General features: G+C 45.8%; 2 protein-coding genes and 1 long non-coding RNA gene across 3 annotated transcripts in view; 1 reads left to right on the forward strand and 2 right to left on the reverse strand.

Annotated features, from left to right (window-relative positions):
- LOC140219496 (glycogen phosphorylase-like) overlaps positions 1-4934 on the forward strand; it is a 52750-nt gene extending 47816 nt beyond the window's left edge. The window contains exon 17 of the mRNA XM_072289304.1: positions 1820-4934. Coding sequence (XP_072145405.1) covers positions 1820-2054 — 235 coding nt within the window. The 3' untranslated portion in view covers positions 2055-4934. The remainder of the gene's footprint in view (positions 1-1819) is intronic.
- LOC140219498 (uncharacterized) lies at positions 489-20247 on the reverse strand. The gene is made up of 2 exons (XR_011895812.1): positions 20144-20247; positions 489-948 (listed from the first exon to the last, which is right to left on the reverse strand). It is a non-coding gene; the product is annotated as an uncharacterized lncRNA (long non-coding RNA).
- Positions 15705-19314, reverse strand: LOC140219497 (putative nuclease HARBI1). Its single transcript, XM_072289307.1, has 3 exons — positions 18458-19314; positions 17497-17635; positions 15705-16493 (listed from the first exon to the last, which is right to left on the reverse strand). The coding sequence occupies exons 1-3, from the start codon at positions 18461-18463 to the stop codon at positions 15976-15978; spliced, it is 663 nt and encodes a 220-aa protein (XP_072145408.1). The 5' UTR covers positions 18464-19314; the 3' UTR covers positions 15705-15975.
- Positions 20248-20677: the final 430 nt, after the last annotated feature.

Raw genomic sequence — 20677 nt, forward strand, 5'->3', positions numbered from 1 at the left:
GGAAATACCTTCATATCTGATATTCGTCATAGGCCTACTGTTCATGGCTGTTACGAAAGATCTCCATACAACATACTTTCAGATATAACAGACCAATCTTCTCACTTAGTTTTGTCTGCATATATTATCAATGCGACATATTCTGCTCTAAACGAACTCTGCTGTAATGGACTATTGGCTACAAGAGACATTTCTGGGTGTACATTGTCTAGATGATGTAAATATAACATACTTTGCTGCGGCAATGCATGCGTGCAACATTGAGTGCCATTTCCAAAAATGCACTTTCTCTTAAGCAATGAGTAGAGTAGCAGCAAGCTTCCCGTAAAAGCGTGCCATGCAATGGCCCACTGATGAGGAGTCTTCGTGTTAACCGCTTCAGCGGCCTATTGCCACCTACCACTGCCTGCCCAGTGCCAAGGGTGCCGCTAGGCCTAACCAGCTTCGAAGCGACGGTGCTTCAAAAACAACTTTCGATGATCATCGAATGCATTGTTCTGAGAATGCTTTATTTCTCATCACATCAGTCACACAAAAAAAGAAAAAAAAAAGAAAATAGGCTGCTATTTGTTGTGTTCAGACTGCGAGGCACGTAATACGATCAGGCCGTGTCACGTGCTGTGCAGAGACGGCTAGACGCGGGCTCAGAGCGTAACTTGTCTCATAAAGCAGCTCTTATTTGTGCCACAGATCTGACAGTGTTGGTGCTGATCACGAAAAATAAAATTAAGACATCAGTTTATTCCATACCGGCCACTGTTCGTGTGAAAAACAAACTGTAGCCAATGCTTGTGTCAGTGGCGGCGGCAATGTGATCAGGCCGAACGGCCGGCACGGCAGTGCTGGCTGACCGGCTCCCCACTGTTGTGCCGGCCATTAACTTTGCAGTTATATGCATGTATATGGGCTCCAGTGTCAGTGAAACTGGCACCTGTGAGCAACCAGCATCTGGAAAACGGCAGAGAAGAAGACAGTTACTACGTAAACCCATTTATCTACAGTTATTTGTTTTTGTTTTGATGTCTTTATCATATTGCAATCGCCTATAGATTAGGTGGCGTTACATGCGAAGTTCCACCATTATATACCTTATCACAAGCCTAATTTTGCATAGAACGGGCCTTGGATATAACAGACCTTCTTTTGCTGGATTACCACAGTCCGTTGTAACAAGCGTCAACTGTATGTTTGTTGCACGCTAATATTGACGAAAAACTTTTGTCACTTCACTATAAGTTATAATTTCTTACGGTGAAACTCTGCACTCTGAAACACTCTGAACAGGAGCAATGGCAATCTGCCATCAGTGTACGTGCAGTGCCTGCATCACGTGTTCCAGCCTATTTAAGTGAACTGCTCGAACACATTTCTTTCTTTTACCTGTGAGCAGGGCTCCCGCGTGGGAGCTGAAGCGTCTTTTTCTTTTACATTTACTTTGATTGGCATAGTGCCCCGGGCTTCGTCTCCCTTTAATCATGTTCCATCTCGATCAGATGGGCTTCTGTCAAACCTTAAACTTTATAATTTGTCATATTCGTGTTCGTTATCTCAAAGTTTGACAGTATTTGCAATTTGAACTTGCTTTGCAGTGTCGCTAACCGTATGTAACATTTTGAAGCAGATGTTTGTCCTTTTTCTGCCTCATTGATGCACTTCCTGGTTTTGCACACACCTTCATTCATTAAAGGGAACAGAGTTCACCAGTTACTGTTTGTAGCGATGTCACGGTGCATCGGCACAGACATCATAGATTCTTGCTCGCGCTGCAACTTTGTTTTCTCTCGCTCTCTCCATCTTTGTGCCTGTGTGCATGCATCAGGTTCTTCTTGCTGGCCGACTTCGAGTCGTACATGAAGTGCCAGGAGCAGGTCTCGGCCATGTACACGAACCAGGAGGAGTGGACCAAGATGGCGCTGCTCAACATCGCCTCGTCGGGCAAGTTCTCGAGCGACCGCACCATCTGCGAGTACGCCCGCGAGATCTGGGGCGTCGAGCCCTCCTGGGAGAAGCTGCCCCCACCACACGAGTCCAAGGGCGATGAGGAGAAGAATTAAAAAAGACGGTGGCCACACGTGGGACTTCGACAAAGGAGGCCCTATTGCCAGTCAACCGCAAGCACGAGCTGCTGCTTCTTCTACCAACCAGCAACCCACCGATGTCCATGCTGAACTTACCATCTAACCACCATGGTTTTTAGTCCCTAGGCCTTGAGGCTCTGTTCCGTAGTATAACTGAAAAAAAAAAATGAAATACAAAATGCTGGCCTCATAAAGCAGTAGCCACCACTGAAAAACTTTATTTTTGTTGCTGTATTCCTAGCATTGTTTGAACAAGACAGAGTTTCACCGGAAGCTAGAGACTTGAAGTGATCAACAGAGGACAAACAATTACTGTCTCTGGAACCAACATTTATTTCATCAGCGGGTGGCCTTGATAAGGACAAGCAAGTCCCTTGATGAATTGTTTGCTCCAGAGCAAACCCTTGTCTGTTGATCCCTTGTCTGTTGATCACTAGCGTGTGTTGGTGTCATAAATTGCTAAGGTGCTTTTTGAGAAGGTTGCGTACAATGTGAAAGTCTTGTGGGATGTGACAGGTCTGGAAATTTAAAACTTACTCAATGCTGTAAGTGAAAGGATTTGCTGATGCAAATCTAAAGGTTTAAATCTATGGCTTAATTAGAAGTCGTTCGTGAAAGTGAAACTGCGTACATGGGAGCGCTGTGTCATCTGTAACCATTTATTCGGCTTCAAGTGCTGCAATGTGGCCGTACTTAAGGATTATGGGAGAAAGGTTGATTTCGCTGAAGTTCCGCTATGTCGCATTAGTTGTTCTCTTGAATAATTTTCAGTCCCCTTAAAATGTTCAGAAATGATGCTCTAGCATTGGCATCCTACAAACAGCCCATAGCTCTTGACATTATAGTGTGTGGCCCTAAAAAGGGCTTCTGGCTAGGTAGTCAAGCAATGCTGTTGGCAGAGTGTTCTCTGAAGCCAGAACAGTCCAGTCCTGTAGACCATAAGTGAGGCACTGCTTTAGTGTGCAGTGGGACTAGTGTCATTTGCCTGATTAGAGAATCTGTGATCGTAAGCTTTATTGTATTTAGTATATAGCATAGTTCAGCTCCTTTGTGCAGGCTATCATCACAATCTTCAGTCGGTCTGGAGCAAGAAGAGTGCGGTGGTCTAGACTATTTCTTAATGCTTACTGGTTGGGGCAGGCAAGATACAGAACACAACTTCAAACACACAAGAATGACTTGCGAGTTGAGAGAGCTATTGGTCTCAATGAAGTATGCCCAGTGCCACCTACTCTAATATTTCGAGTCATCAACCATGCCCCCAGAACACAAGTCGTCCTCCAAGAAAGGGAAGTTCTCGGTACCTTAAGGGCTGAAAAAATCCCTTCTTTTGAGCACCGAGATATACCGGCCACAACCAATAATGGAAGTGTCGTAAAAATTTGCCATAAACATCCTATAATGCTTCGTTTGGCACGCGATCAAAAGTCATTGTATGAGATGCCGAGACAAGTAAAAAGTATTTCAAGAGAATTGGAACGTTCTTGGCTTCCTTGAAGCTGTGTTTGCAGGAGCTTTGAACTGGCAACTTAGTGACTGGTTCTTGTAGGCACCAGTCACTGCTTTTGATTGCATAGGATTGCACGTGTGGCTCTTGAAAAAGCATGGAAAAGGGGAAAGTAAACTTAGGAAGTGGGCAACCTGTCAAAGATGTGGGACTACTTGGGATATTCTGGTACGCTTCGATTTTTTTCTTTCTTGCACAATGTGCTTACATTGCAATCTGGCAGCCACATTATGTTTGCGATAGTTGCATCGCAATTGAATGGTCACATTGCTCACGTCTTGCAGCGGGGTGGCCAGTAGTAGCACATTGTGGAGAGTTTAATGTAGAGAAAAACCGTACTTACTACGTTGATAAAATTACGTAAGCTCAGTATTCTTTCTGGGTTTTTCACCATCCTTTCTGCATTTCGAAAAATTATTACAAATGGACAACTTGTAAAGCTGTGCCATCGAAAGTTCTTTGATGACTGGCTTTGAACTACAGAACAATCCCAGTGTGTCTTACACTGGCACAGGCTGTGATGGACACAGACAGCTTTCACATCTTAAGACGCAAGCAGCAGCAAATGTTTTCGATTTGCGGGCAATCGCCTATAGCCTCGGAACACCAGTCTTGTGGAAAGAGACCTGCTCGCATCAGTTTCCCTACGAACTGCAATTCCTCAGTGGATGACGGGTGCCAAGTTATGGTCTCTGCCATCTTGAAAGCGTACTGCATACTGCCCATATGTGATCCTAGTTGTCTGTCATTGTGTTTCTAGAGAAGACTGCTTTTTATCACTCCTGCAAGCTCGTGATGTCCAACTTGTTTTTAATGCAATTTACCCATTTTCTTTCTTCCTTTGCTACTGCTGTTATTTAAGCTCTGTTATTGTCTTTCAGACAACTCACCTATTTTTTGTTGTTGATTTGCCATTTGCGTGGAATGTTATGTGTTGCACGTCGTTCACATCCTTTATCTAGGTAGCAATAAATTTTTTTGAGGTCTTTCACTGTAGCCTCACTATTGCCCCAAAATGGCTGAAGCTATGCTCTTTGTCGCCAAGAAGACGGTCGTGGTTCCTGAATGGTTCTTTCCCATTTTCTGCCATCGCTCGGAACATCTAAGTATATACCATGTGCTTTATTCTAAAGCAGCCATGGTCAGAGACATTTCAAGTAAATGATGAAGAGCGAAGAAAATGTATCTGTGTTTGGTGCAAGCATTGCAAACTGTTCCTGTTCAAGTATGTGTTGTAGTTATTGCGGTGTGCTGCAGTCATGTTAAACGTGGCAGTCGCACAAATGTCCACAATAACGATTAAAGAAATGTTGAAACCTTCAATCAATAAAGCTGTTGTATATTCCTTGTCCGAGATGCGCTGCATAGAAAGCTGTTGTGAATGCTAGCGTGTTACAGGGGTGGTGGTATCGACGAAGGATTAACCGTTAAAAAGTATCCCACTAAGTGATTAATCTTCATCGATGTCCACCTTTCATTTAGTCGACTTGATCAATTAGACATGTTTGATTAATCATTTTCTAGGGTTTGACAGGAGTGGCACAAGCATTTTGAACTCTTACTAGAATGGCAGAGCATGAGCAGCGGCCATGCGGCTGTGGTAGAGCGACTGTAGACCGTTTTTGCGAGTACAGAGTGATGTCGAGCCGGGCGCTTCCCCTATCTTCCTCCACACCGCACATGCCGCCTAAAGCCGGAGGCTTGGAAATGTCCTCGCAATTCAAGGCAATGCTATAGAAACTGTCCTCGATCATCTTGTCACTCCCAGTCCACTAAAGAGGTGGCACAGCATTCTCCACACCGGTTTGGAGCCTGTATTTGACATAACAATGGAGTTTGCATCCATCCCAGCAAATCTATAGCTTACGAGCATCTATTCTCGCATGCTGGTTGTGTGGCCATTCAAATAAAATGTCGGTTTCACCCAAACATCCCAGCCAATTGATGTTCTGTCGCTCTGTAGAATAGAGCGTGTGGCTTGAAATCCTAAACCAGTAATTTTCTTTTCCCCTGTGCATATTGCATATTTTAGTTGGACTTCACCTTTCATTTTTGCCATTTTTCTTATTTCTTGTTTAACTGTAACATTGATTCACTAGTGCCATGTGTCGTTTAATTCTGCTTGAAGAGCCATAATGTAAAATATTCTTTATATTTTCAAGGGCCACTAGTGCCAATTCTAGTATTTACAGTTACAGATTATTCTTTCTCAAACTGTATACACGTATTTCTAACTTCATTCCACCTCTTCAACATTAAAATATAGGGTCCTACAAAAGTAGATAACTGTGTTCCAAACTTTTTAAAGTGCCTGGCAAAAATTTCAATTATGCTATCTATGGAAAACACTGCACTGAAAGCAATTAATCAAAGGCTAAAGTGAAATATCAATTGTTATTCAAATAAAAAAAAAATTAATCGTCCTAATGTGTTGGCATGTTTGTTTATTTACAAGCCTAACAAGCTACAAAAAAATGGAGTATTACATGAGGGGGAATGCAAACAAAGACTTGCAAAAGAAGCAGTGGTTATTTTTTTTATGCAAGGTGGTTGCCCGGTAAGGACTAGCAAAAGAAGCAGTGGTTTTTTTTTATGCAAGGTGGTTACCCGGTGGTTTTACAAGAGGACAGTAATAGGGACATAAAAAAAATGGCCGATGATTACTACACTCCCTAAAGCGAAATTTGAGCGCAGCTCGTTGCGCATTTTCATTTCACAATACATTGAGACCGAAATCGCCACACCGAGGGCATTGGGCCAGCGCCGTCAGCGCCTTATCATTTTGTGAGCCAGTTTCAAAGCAGTTTTGCCTGCTGGTGTTGGTACTTGCTTTCGTCTGTGCATTTCATTGTTGTACGTGATAGGGCGTGAAGCATTCATTGTTTTTGGTCCGTACACCCACAATTTTCTATGGTGACAGCAATTGCATTGACAAAGCAGGTGGTGACATCGACATTTCCTCTCAGTTGTGCTGAATGGCAGTGCCGCATCCGAACAAAGCAACAGCGCAAACACTCAGTTTAAGCAGCATGTGTACGTTACAACCCGAAAAAAAAGGACTACGTGAGACGTATTGTACTGGAAACAACTCCATCAGCGATTTCTGAAGGTGCTCTACAAATCTGTGTCTCGTACTTGGGCTCCTCAGCCAATAATTAAAAATTTGGGTAATTAAACATACATAATTATTGAGTTACGGGGAAAACAAAAGATTGTCTGAGTTACTAGGTATAGGCTATTGACAATCGTATGCGTTTCGTTCAATTCGCTTTTGACACGCCTTTCATTTTATAATTCTTGGGTCAAGTTATGTGGGACACGCCATATATAGCGATTTTGATGGAAGGAGAAGAGTCACTGGGTTCTGCCTCCCATGTGGGGGCACGGCTGAGTGACTTGGGAGGGGGCGAAAGGGGGTAAGATTAAGAGGCTTCTCGCGTATTCTCACGACGTCGCCAGCGCCACCACGTTATGGTGACGCTTGACCCTCCCCACCTTTTTGAGAAGGGTCAGACATCGCTATAGACCCTGTGGCAGTGAAGGCTAGAACCACGGTGTTCGAATAGCAATGCCCGCATAGCACACAGTGCTTTGCGCTCGCCTGCAACGCTTCCCATGTTTCTCTTCCAAACTCTCTTCATCGTACCGCGGAGGTGTGAAGAGACTCGACGTACAGAGGCACAGGGCATGGAGGTGGGTGAAGCAGTGGCCATATGTCTAATCTGAGCGTGGCCGGTGCTGCGACGGCTCTGGGCGCATGTTTATAATTGCTAGCAGGTACAGCGGGGCGTGGCATTTATCGCAGCGCTCAACGTTTCTGTGCAGGCGTGAGTAATAGCGGGTGCGAGAGAGAAAATCTGGGGGCCTTTTCATCATAGTTTCTTACAATCATTGTTAGAAACTCTATGTTTTGCATGGAGGAATATGTTACTCTGCCTAGGCACTACGGAGGAGGTTTCTTAGCGCGTCTGGTATGCCGGCATTGCGGAGTGCAGTCGAGTTTGTTTACGCTCCGCTGCTGGCTGCCTGCGCGGTGAGGCAGTTTGCACGGACGCCCCATTTGGTGATCACTGTGTCTGAAGGGGCAAGATTCTTACTGATGTTGTATAAGTCGTGTGTCACTTTTTTTCGTCGCCACGATAGATTGGATTTTTTACAAGCACTGCTCCAGGAGGGCACGTGTAACCGGCAAACGGAGGCCTCAGGAGAGCACCTGAGGTTATAGTAAAGCTGCCGGCACAGGATCTCTGAGGCACCCAAGGGGTAGCGGGGGAATCAAAGCTGGAAGCAGGGTAACTCATGGATTGGGGCCGCGGAGGCCGAAGCATGCCAGGGGGTGTTCGCGTAAAGATTGGCTGTCTGCGATAGCGGACAGCCGATCTTAGGCACCGGCCCCTGGTACATGCAGGCCACGGCGAGCCCCAACCCACTGACCAGTCCGGGCTCCATAGCTTTGGTGTCCTGGAGGCACCGCCAATAATGCAAAATAATGACACGTTGTTTCAATTAGTAAAAAACACAATTGAATAAATATAATTACGTCCAGCCGCCAACTTGCGACGCTAAGTTCAGCACTACCGCACCCCGTGACTCCTACCGGCATGGGACAAACGCATACAACACGTGCTAAGAAACTCCTCCGTAGTGCTAGTAGGGCCGTAGATTCAAGGAGCAAAAGTCCCCACATTTCCTCTCTCGCACCCACTCTTACTCGCGCATGTGCGCAAACGTCCGGCGTCTCTGCAAGTGCCACGCCCCGCTGTCATCATCATCATCAGCCTATTTTATGTCTATGCACTGCAGGACGAAGGCCTCTCTCTGCGATCTCCAATTACCCCTCTCCTGCGCCAACCGATTCCAACTAGCACCCGCGAATTTCATAGTTTCAACGCACCACCCAGTCTTCTGCCTACCACTGCGCTTCCCTTAATTCTCTTGGTACCCATTCTGTAGGCCTAATATTAGGCCTACAGATAACTGTTGAACCACATAATGGTCCAACGGTTATCTAACCTGTGCATTACATGAACTGCCCATACAGCATTATTGTTTTCTCTTAATGTCAATTAGGATATCGGCTATACCCATTTGCTCTGATCCAAACTGCTCTCTTTCTGTCTCTCTAGGTTATGCCTAGCATTCTTCATTCGCTTTTTGTGTGATCCTTAACTTGTTCTCAAGCTTCTTTGTCAGTCTCCAGCCTCTGCCCCACATGTCAGCACCGGTAAAATGCACTGATTATAAATCTTCCTTTTCAATGATAACGGTAAGCTTCCTGTCAGGAGATGACAATGTTTGCCATATGCGATCCAACCCATTTTTATTCTATGAATTTCCGACTCATGATCGGGGTTCCCTGTGATTAACTGACCTAGGTAAACATACTCATTTACAGACATTAGAGGCTGACTGGCGATCCTGAACTCGTGTTCCTTTGCCCGGTTATTCATCATTATCTTCGTCTTCTGCACGCCACACTGTACCTACTAGCAATTGTAAATACGCGCTCCGGACTGGAGCTAATGACTCATGCACAAAGCTCGTACGTGTGCACACGCGCTTGTGTGCGTGTGGCGGATATGGGCACTGCTCCTTCCCCTTAGCTGTGAAAATGCCCCACAACACGCGAAGAGCCAACGTGTACGCCGAGATTTCGCGCGGTCTGCCTTCTACCGTGGAGTAAAAAACAATAGGATAGGTACGGTCACGAGACAGTCATTTGAGGAATCGCCCGACGTTTGGGCGCAGGCGCAAGTACGAGCGGGTGCAAGAGAGAAAATCTGGGGGGGATGGGAGATCCTCTTCAGTCTTCTTCCCCCTTTAGGCGGCAGTCAGGAGCATATGTCGGCGCACTCACTCATGAGTGCTCTCACTCACACTCACTTGCACTCATTTCAAAGGCGTGAATGCGAGTGAGAGTGAGAGGAGGCACGTGAGTGTGAGTGAGTGCCAGTGAGTGTGAGCGGAAATGAGTGCGAGTGACACTCTCACTCACTCACACTCACTGACACTCACTCGGACTCGCCTCCGCTCACACTACCAGTGAGTGTGAGCAAAGGTGAGTCCGAGTGAGTGTCAGTGAGTGTGAGTGAGTGCGAGTGATTCCGAGTGAGTGTCAGTGAGTGTGAGTGAGTGCGAGTGATTCTGAATGGAGGTGAGTGCGAGCGAGTGCGAACGTGACTGAGTACTGTGAGTGCATGGAAGTGTGAACGTGAGTGAGTGCCTGTGAGTGCGAGGGCAGATGAGTGTGAACGTGAGTGCTTGTGAGTGAGTGTGAACGTGGTGTTTGTGAGTGGAGGTGAGCGTGAACGTGAGTATGAGTGCAGGTGGGTGTGAACGCGGGTGAGTGGAGGTGAGCGTCAACTTGAGTTATTGAGTGTGAATGTGAGTGCTTGTGAGTTTGATCGAGGTGACTCTGAATATGAGTGAATGACGGTATGAATTTGAGTAAGTGCTCGTGAGTGTTAGTAGACATGAGTACGATCGAAGGCGAGTTAGTGAGCATGAGTACACGTGAGTATTAATGTGGGTGGGTATATCACAGCTAGCACAACGATTGAAGACGTTTAAAGTTCCCTTTAAAGTGGAACGCGATATGTTCACATCGGAAATCATGTGATGCTGTTTTTGGTGGGACCCTTATCGAAGAGGAAGTGGACGCAGCATCGAAGACATGCATATGCCGCGTCTGAACTTCTTCGTATAAAACCCCGTAAAAGAGCGCACGCACCATCGACCGACAGTGGCTGAATGGGTTAACGTGCTAGTGTCGCAACCCATAGTTCGTGGGTCGAATCCCCTGTACGCAATTTTATTTTCAGGTTCACTTCATCACCAGCCTGGTTACGCCCACTGCAGGGCAAAGGCCTCTCCCATACTTTTCCAACTACCCCAGTCATGTACTAATTGTGGCCATGTTGCCCCTGCAAACTTCTTAAAGGGACACTAAAGCAAAACAATAAATCAGTTTAGTCTAATGGAGCATTGTTTGAGAACCCTGCAGGCAGTCATTTCAAAAAGATTGTTTGATTATTAGATGAGAAAATGAAGGTCCAAGTATCAGTATTTGAATTTCGCGCCGCAACCCCAGCGCCGGTACGTCAGCGTGACGTCAGGGATCCCAAAGAATGTTTTCACATTTGGGCCGCGTTCGCTGAATAAAGGTTCCCGAAACTTGACATGTTTAATATTTGGTTCCTTTCGAACACAATGTAGTCAATCTGTACCGCTATATATAATTAGTAGGCCCTAGAAGATGCCATCAAAATCTTTGACGTCACAGCCCCCAGGTGCGGGAACTCATGTAGGCGTCGCCACCCGTATTTCGTTCTTGCGCACGGAGGAAGGAAACTAAGGAGAGGCCCTACCCCCTCCGCGCGCTAGGAGAAAAGTGTGGTGGAAATGACGTAGTAGGTTCTCATTTTTTTGCTGCTTTTTTATTTATTTTTGTTGTATGGCCACGCCTTTTGGGCCACAATGGCGGCGTTGTTATGGTTTTGAGCGCTCACACGTGTTACTCTGGTAGGTTTCGGGCCGTGGCAAAGGCGCTGAGTGGGCGGGTTTGCGTTAGTCACCGTGTCTTGTTGCGCTGTGTTACCTGCACCGTGCTCTGCCAGATGTTGCGCGAGCGCGCGACACCACGCGCAGCGCGGCGTGGTTTCGCGAAAGATGTAAACAAGAGAGGAGGGTGGCCCAAAAGGCGGAGCATCACCATGAGCAACGCCAAATTCCGGCTTCACTTTTGCTTCACAAAGAGTGACGTCAGGGCCTCTCCTTAGTTTCCTTCCTCCGTGTTCTTGCGCTTTTTCTGCCTTACCAAACGTCTTATCGTTGTAAGAGTGGTGTTTTTGGTTTTGTGGAACGGTAATTTACGGATGCAGAAGAAATCATTTTTCACTTTAGTGTCCCTTTAAAACATTCGCTATTAAAGCGAAGATTCCCGGCCTCCGCCTAGATATCGATATCAACAGCAATTAGCGTGCGCGATCATATGAACACCCGCTGCATATTGCCTGTATGCGTGAGAAAACTAAATAATAATCGTCGCCCTCTCATGCGTGCGTAAAACTGCAGTTCAAAGCAGGGGCCGTATTCTGTAGCGGTTCCTTTGGGAACCGGTTCCCTTTGGCTGTTACGTCTGGATTACGTCACTCGGAGAAAGAGTGGAACGGGGCGGCGTGAGGGGAACCAATCAACGAGCGGCGGTCTGCCGGAAGATCACGTCATCATTTTTGTTTGTACTTAGGGGACGGTATAGCAATTGAAGGATGTTGCTGGTTTGATAAAAAAACATTGGTTTGTATAGAACACTTGCAAATATATTTTCAGTTATAAATGTGAGCTTGCGGCGCAGACCGCTACTGGGAGTTGTAATTTTATTTGTGTTGTTTTCTTATTTAGTCGCTAGGTGGTGTGCCATACGTTATGCAAACAAGTTGCCTCGCTTTGTTTACGTTTTGGACTTGCCAGTTTGCGCGCCGAATCCGAAACTGGGTCCTCATGTTTGAGCGAGGCCGCACGATATACTCGTGTCATTTGTTGAAGAGCACCCCTACCTTGCGAAGGCGTCGTGTGTGCTGGGTCAACAGCTGACGGCGGCGCGCAAGGAGGAGCTCTGGCAGCCAGTGACTGCCTTGCTGAATGCTGAGGGCCCGGCAGTGAAAATTGCAGCCCAATGGCGCGGCGTGTGGAAGAAAGATGTGTATAACGCCCGCCGTGATGCAGCCGCCTTGCACGCCGAAAGCAGGTAAGCACACTCGTTGACGGAGCTTTTGCGCACCATATTCTAACAAACGTGTTAATCACAGAGGAACCGGAGGAGGCAGCCTGCCCGGACCGCGAGGGCGCGTCCTCTCCCTAGTTGGAAGGGCGAGCGCCATCGGAGTCTGCCCGCCGTTCTTCGAGCCCGACGAAGAGGTGAACATCAGCGCATGGGTTTCAATAGGTCAACGCCAAGTCGACGCGCTGTCGCGATTTATGGCAACACACACACTTTTAATTTTTCAACTTTGCCCCGTGCGGTCCGTTTATGGAACGCACTACCAGATACCATTGCATGCCAATATAAACACTGCATTTCGCAATCTGCTAAACGATCAATATGCCGTTTCAACCGTCTAAACACGTCATGTCTTTTGTAATTTTCTTGCATTTTTTCTACAAGTTAAAGAATTTCAGTGGTCCCAATTTTTTTACAATACTTACTACTGTATAACATGCAAAAACGTTTACAATGTTATTATGCTATTATGTTGTTGTTTACCATTTATTGTTATTGCTCTACATATTGTATTTGCTAATGTAATAATTTTCCATGTTCTGTGCGTACTCCTTTCATTATGCTGATGTTTATTTCTTTCCCGATTCCATACTAATATGTTACCGTATTTCCCCATTTACACTATACCTTCTCGAAGGCCTGTAAGGAACATGTAAATAAATAAATAAATATTTACAATGTTTGCAGATGACTGTATAGTATATAGGGTCATCAATAGCGAATCTGACCAACAAGCACTACAACACGATTTGGATTTGATTGCCATATGGTGTGAAAAATGGAAAATGTCACTGAACGAGAAAAAGAGTGTCCACGTCACCTTTACCGGGAAGAGCTCATACGACAGCAATCGTAACACTATAAATAATGCTACTCTTGAACAAGTGTCAGAATATAAATACTTAGATGTATTTTTTTCTGCTGATCTAAGGTGGAACAAACACGTTACTCATGTTAGGAACAAGGCTGTCGGAGCATTAGATTTTTTGAAACGTAACTTTAGTAGCTTGCCACAGAAACTTAGGGAGCAACTGTATTTCACACATGTGCGCAGTACACTGGAGTATGCGTGTGTTTGCTGGGATCCATATGCTACAGAACTTGTAGATAAACTAGAAAAAGTGCAGAACAGGGCAGTTCGGTTTGTCCTTGGCAATTATGACAGGATGCTTAGCATGACAGAAAGCAAAAAAGCATTAAATTGGCATCTTCTTGAACACCGTCGCCGAAATCTCAGATTAAAATTTCTTCATAACATATACCACTCTAATACGGGGATAGCCAGGTAATTCTATTTTTAGCCGCCCACATATGTTTCTAAAAGGCGAGATCACAAATTAAAGATATGTGAGATTCCTTTTGACCCTCTATTGCATGAATTATGAAAGTCATTTTTTCAGCTTTCATTATTGATTGAATAAACAAACATGACTGTAATAATAAAGGTAAAGCTTTGTGCCAAATATCGCACACCATGAAGATGGCTGAGGGCTCTTGCTGCCATGGGCGGAAAACAAAGCTTCACGGACGGTGGCCTTTTAATGTGATGTGGGGAATGAAATGAAACAGTTGTTTGCTGCGTTCAGGCACAGATGAATGTTTCACTTCCTCTATCTTACCAACGACTTGTTTGTGCAAGGTGGCCGCTTAAATCTTTGTTTCTTCTCGTCAAATTCTGGCCAGTGGCTGACTTGGTCAGATCGGTCGTCTTTGGGTGGCATTGCGGCCGCTGGTCCCTGTGCTTTTTTTGACTTGAACATGGAATTCGATGTCCTGACTAGAAGTCCTTCCTGGTCGCTAGTTGGGTAGGCACTTGTTATGCGAGGTAAGGCATTCTGCAATTTCTGCTTTTAATTGAGCCAGCGGTAGTACTTGTCTCCTCCTAAGCTGCTCCTGCACCCTCCTGTACAATACCCATGCTGTTAGTACCGATAAGTCTAGCATAGGCGTAAAAATTCGAAAGTGCCATTTCTTCGACATCTGATATGTATGCAGTAAAGTTCAAACAGAGAGTCCAGCAGGTCGACACCACCCATGTGCCTGTTATGGACCTTTACTACGCTGGGGCAATCAATTTCGCGAAACACCTTGGCGGAGGTAAACCAGCGCTGAGTCTTTTGGACTGGATCTCTCCCAACAAAGCTCGACAGAAATGTCACGGCGCGGTTGTCGTATCAACGCACACACGATAACTCTACATCATCTATCGCGCTTGTGAGTGCCTCTGAAGCACCACTTCCTTTACATTTCAGTTCCTTTTCACTTTTCAGGCGGCTGTTTGGTAGACAATTCACCCTAACCGTACCGATCGTCAAAATTACATCTTGTGATAGAGTGACCTGCAGCTTCGGGCTATTGAACAGATGGCAGCACGTTACCATATTTTGTATTTCAACTTCATATTGTGCCAAATATGGCACACACCGATTTCGGTTTCTCTGCTGTAGTTGCAGGCAAAATTGAGAAAACTAGTAACTGCCTTGAATTGGCGAGGCCAAAAAATATGCCAAAATTTTTCTACGTTTCTGCGGTCGAACTTTTCAGAGAAAAAAAAAACCAATTGCTCGTGTTTGCCCCCTCCGAGTTTCACGTCGCATCCCAAAATCTACTTCACCTCTGTTTTGCGTATCACTCAAGAGATGGCAGCACTTGCCCATAATAAGTGCGCATAACTACGAGATTTACTCTGACGGTATCACATTCTCAACTGGGAATCTCACACACGCGAAAAAGAATGGTAACCGGTATGTGCCAAATATGGGACGCCATGCAATAGAGGGTTAAAAGCGACGCTTTCCGCTACTCTTTCTATGTTCGTACTATAAGAGACTGGAATACTCTACCACCTGACACTGTCTGTATTTGTTCAAATGATGATTTCTTCCATGCTTTATGAGTGTAATTCTGAGTGTTCATTTATATGAGTTGTACCCTCCCTGCTGTAATGCCTGAATGGCGAAGCAGGTACCCAATGAATAAAATGAATAAATAAAGAATTGTTTATATTGTTGCACCTTGTTAAGCAGCAATTACGAGCATTATGTGAAATCATGTGTGCAAGAAATGCAATGTTGAAGCAACTCTTGAGTTTAAACAAAGCAGTAGTAAGCTTGAGTGTCTGCTATTTAAAGAAATCCTGCTCCAATAAGTGCTTGACATGTCTCGTTTGTTGCTATACGTTTCAATATGTGCTATACAGATTGCTGACGACATTTCAGTTGCTGTGTAACTCATGCTGCTCTTGCGTGTCACACATGAACAGACATCTTCAGCTTTGGAACAATGCATACTGCACAGTAAAATAGGCATTGCAAAGCAATATTCAACAATGCAAGATTGGTTGCCATTCACCTTGGAAATAACCTTTATTTAAAGAAAATTCCCTGGCGAGACAATATTCAAAAGCACAGTGAACAAAGCAAAGGAGTAACATAATGGCACATGGTTATTTGTCACTGCATGTGTATCTGTCATGCTCAACATAGACAAATCATGTGCTTTTCACTACTGCAGTATGCAGCATACTATGATTAGCCACATGTGAGCACACGCAATGTGTTATGTTGAAGTGCACGGCCTATTTACTTTCATGAAAATAAAAATAAAACATGTTACACCAGCACATGTCTCCGCCTCATTTGCCAGCGAATGCGCCGGCGCACACTTTGCAGGTAGGCAATGCGAAAATTTCTGGGCAGCCGAAACCCACCAACTATGGATTCACGCACCGCACGGCCTCTTTGAAACAAAGCTCGAGAAGGCTGTACAGGGTGCGCCTGCGGTGGCACCTGTACTTGAAGCGGCACTTGTGCCTGGGCTGGCTCCTGTGCGCTGTCGTCATGTGCACCGTCATCACCTGGGTCGTCTGGCAGAGGCACGCCTGCTGCAAGGCAGAGGTTATGCAGTGCTGCACAAGCTGCAACAATAGTGGCTGCTTTCTGAGGCGAGTAGTGGAGCACCCGATACCTCTGCAGGCATCGGAAGCGGCTCCTGACGACTCCTATGCACCGCTCAACGGCATTTCGCATTGATGTGTGTGCCTCATTATAGCGCCCCTCTGCCGTGAGGCGATTTGGGTGACCAGGCACAGGCGTCATGATCCATGGCTCTAGCGGGTACCCAGAGTCCCCTGTAAAGTGTTGCACGTCAGTGAACGAACGTGGATACATTAAGGCACAATGCAAGAACACAGTCTACGCCAGGGCCCTTTTACAACAGCAGCGGGTCTTGGATTTATTGTTGCAATATCTATCGAACATTGACCTTCCCAGAAAGTTGTAAAGAAAGTTCGACTCATTTTAAAGAAAAGCCCAATTTCACCTGTTGTCTCGGCTGCAAATCTCATTCTCGGGTTAAGTTGGACATGTAATATTTATTTCATACTCGTGGTTTTCTGCTCCGCTCATCCCATTTGCTTCTCCCTAAATGTACATCCTCCACTAAAACTAATTAGCTCTTCTCTCTTCAGAAGTGTTATTTTATAAAACACTTCTAAGGTCTACTCTCGAATATGCTGCCAGTATCTGGGATCCTTACTCTACCTTTCGTACCTCTTCTCGTGAAGGTACCCGAACTCGAGCTACCTGTTTGATCCTTTCTAATCACTCCAGCACCACATGTCGCTGCAACAAAAAAAATTGCAGACATTGTGACACAAAGAAAAATAGCGCAACTTGCACTATTCTACAATATATACTACACCGATCACTAACGTCGATGCCGAAAGTTTCACGCACACGCTTATTCCTTCGTTCCAAGGACAGTGACCAGGAACCAGCTACCCGAGTCCATTGTCACCAACCCTTTTCCATCATACTTGAAAACTGCCATTTCGACGTGTTCTGTAGAATTACACCCCTGCCTGTAACGCTCCACGTGGCATTCAGTGTATTGAAATTAATAAGTAAATAAACAGAATAACATTTCAGCTGTTGTATACATGCTGGTAAAAATATCTGCCTTCTAAGAGAGACATGTTTCTCTCGATAGTCGCTGTAGATTCATTAGGTACTGCTGCATTCACAACACATTTCTAGCAAATCACGCTTTCTTAAAGCTTGCTAGGATGCAAAACTATTTGACTGTGTATGTTTTACATGTGGAAGAAGCACTGCTACTTTAGGTGCACTTACCAAGCAAGACTTCTCCATGAAGTAACAGGCCACGAGTGAGGCGGCGGCGAAATGCAGAATGCCTCCAAACGAAATAATCGTGGCACGATCCCGGAAACCGTGGGTCAATTGCCAGGATATTCAGCTTTGCATCACACACCTCGTAAGGGAAAGCAAAGAGAAGGTGTCAATGCCACTGCAACAAATATCTGGCACAAACTTTTGCTTACAACACTACTTGCCAATCAGTTACTGTTCAGTCAGCCAACACAATTACAGAAAAGGAGATATCAACATACGCAGTAGGCAGTTGAACTAATCATCAGCATGATAACAATGTCATCTTAACCTACAAATGCAATGTTGGCATGTGTACATGTGCTCATGTATGGCGTGCGGTCACAACACAATGTGCAAAATAATTCCTTTGGTTTCTTCCGTCCATATTGTACAAGATTCTGCTAGAGAGTGCCACCTGTGTTTTTTTCTTGTTTTTCCAGACAAAGTGCCTATTACAAGCGAAAGAACGCGGAAGTGGCAGCATGTGCCGTAGCAACAGCTAGAGCAAATGGGTGTCCACACATTCTCATTCTCCCTCACACCATTTTCATTGATGGGATGCTCCTTTTCACGTTTACAGTCTGTTGGCCACAATGCTTTAGTTTTACGTCGAATAAGAATCACAAGGGCTCGTCTTCTGTTAGGATCGCTCGCAGACGAAGACTCCCTTCACTGCTACGGCGTCTATTCCGGTTTAAGTCGCGCGTAATGTGTTTACATTGTAGCATCGAAAAGGCTATTCAACTGTGATTAGAGAGCACTGAAAAAGTGCGGCCGGGTTCTATTGCCAAGATCGAAGTTGTCATTACACATACAACACAAACGCTACTTTCTCGAATAGGAAAATAACGAAACGAAGTTTTTTACAACGTGCACTCGCGCAATCACATATCGAAAATATTTGTCAATGAACAATACTCACGACCATGCAGTTGAGGGCGTAATACCCTTTACGGCTCCAGTACGATTCCGTTTCGCCGGGGCCGAGCTTCTTAGGGCGAACGATGGCTATCAGACTCCCGTCCACACATCCTAGAACTCATGGAATTTTTCCACGGCTAAGAAAGCCTTCCTTGACGGCGGCTTTCTGTTGCGCCGTGGATGGGAATCTAACCCATCCTTTTTCTTTGCCCACAACCGTAATGGCCTTGGCGACGGCTGTAATGATCCGGCTGACCGAAGGCTGCGACAGTGCAATCGCTTCTTCATTCCCGACGCACTGTTGAAAGCTCCCGGTGGCAAAAAACCGCAGCGCGCACAGCACCTTCATCGTAGTGTCGACACCACGAAATCTTTGAGGTCCGAGATGTCCTTCCAGCTCATCGCAAAGACGTCACACTATGTCTTTGGAGAGCCTAAAATGCGTTCGAAACTCTTCTTCGGCCATGCCGAACGCGTCGCGTCGTTGCCTCTCGTCGCGTCGTTGTCTTTCGGCACTCGCCAGCAACACGACCAAAGGAGCCGCCATTGCCGTCTCTGTCTCGTCTCGTCTAGGTGCCGGCTCGTCAGCTGGCGCGAGATTAGCCGGCAGCCACGGTTGCCCTAGCAACCCTCGACATCATGCTCGCCCCCGCGCGCGACCCTCGAGAGAACCACTTCTCCGCGGTTCCTCTCCTAGCAGGGAACCGGTTCCTTTCCAGAAGATTGGCAACCTGTGTGACGTCATCAAAATTTGTCGTCCCGCCCACCAGGGATGACGACAACGAAACGCCGACCAATGGCAACAGCCCAAAGGAACCGGTTCCCAAAGGAACCGCTACAGAATACGGCCCCAGATTCCAAAAATCCAAGGGGAAGTTAGGTATCGCTTAAGAGACGCGAATGCGAAAGCCTTGTAAAGCCTCCTGTAATTGATCCACCTCCATCAACCTTCATCCACCTTAATCCTCCTTAATACACCCGTATTGGTCTTATTCCTCCTTCATCAACCCTAGTTCACCGTAATCCACCCTAATCGAACTTAATCCTCTTTCATCCACCTTAATCCCCTTAATCCGTGTGCATGCACCTTAACACCCTAATCAACCTTAATCCTCCCATAATCCACATTAATCCGATCACTAATGAATCATAAATAACTTGGCTAATCATTAATCTCTTCTACACGGCCGGACATGCTTTGGGTCGTTTCTGGTCTTCCTGGGTCGCGTGATATTTTCTGTTCACAACGCGACCTTGAAACGGAGATCTAAAGGCTTTCGACCTTAAAGTTAAAATAAACGCAAGCGCTCATCACCTAGCTGCAATACCACAGGTATACTTGCCGCAATTTTTTTCGGGGCCTGCATTCATTTCATTGTGACTGACGCACACTGCACACGCACACGACTAATAGCTCCTCTACCAGCCGCTATTTTGATTTTCAGTAAAACAGGCAACGTATCCTAACAATAACGAAAAGTGCGATCGAGAGCCTGTATCATCGCTCAGAATTCGCGACGTGCGAGGTGATGGAGTTCCACCAGAATATTAAGCATACTGAGGACAACCCAATTTTTATGCAACGTGCAAATTGCCGCAGCAAAAATGCTGGTGAGCAGGCCGGAAGAAATAAAAGAATGCAGCATTAGGGGACGCTTTGATACGAGCAATAAGAAAGACGCCTCACCTCGCAAACAACATTGTTCTTTGTCAGAACAAAATAATTTCGGCCAATGTTATGCAGCCACTGCTTCCTGCGCAAGCCGTCACGCTTTCCTTGTGGTATCACAAATATTGCATAACCATCTTCAGGTTTCTTGCTGCAGTTATATGCGCAACAGTACGGCATAGCGCTAGCACAGCGAGCAGGAAACAAGCTTACAACGTTCGCTACGCCGAGCTAAAGCGCCAGGCAGCGCGCTTTTGTAGATAAGAAATAACTTTTGTAGTTGCTGGTCTGTTGCTCGAAGTTCACTCGCCCGTAGCGATGTATTCAACCAGTTTGTTTTACGTCGTCTCGTATACGTGCCGTTCCCTGCTCAAAGGTCAACGAGCTGAGAAAATTTGGTGAGTGAGTGCGGGCCGGTGAATTATGGTCAGGAGTCCTTGGGCGCCGGCGGCGTCTTCAGCCATCCGCGCTCCTTGAATGTCTTTGCTTAGGTACTACGGAGGAGAAGCTTCTTGGCTCGCCTTGTTTGTCTCCAACAGCCACGTGCCAACA

Source organism: Dermacentor andersoni, chromosome 7 (genome assembly GCF_023375885.2).
Source record: "Dermacentor andersoni chromosome 7, qqDerAnde1_hic_scaffold, whole genome shotgun sequence".
Lineage (NCBI taxonomy): Eukaryota > Metazoa > Arthropoda > Arachnida > Ixodida > Ixodidae > Dermacentor > Dermacentor andersoni.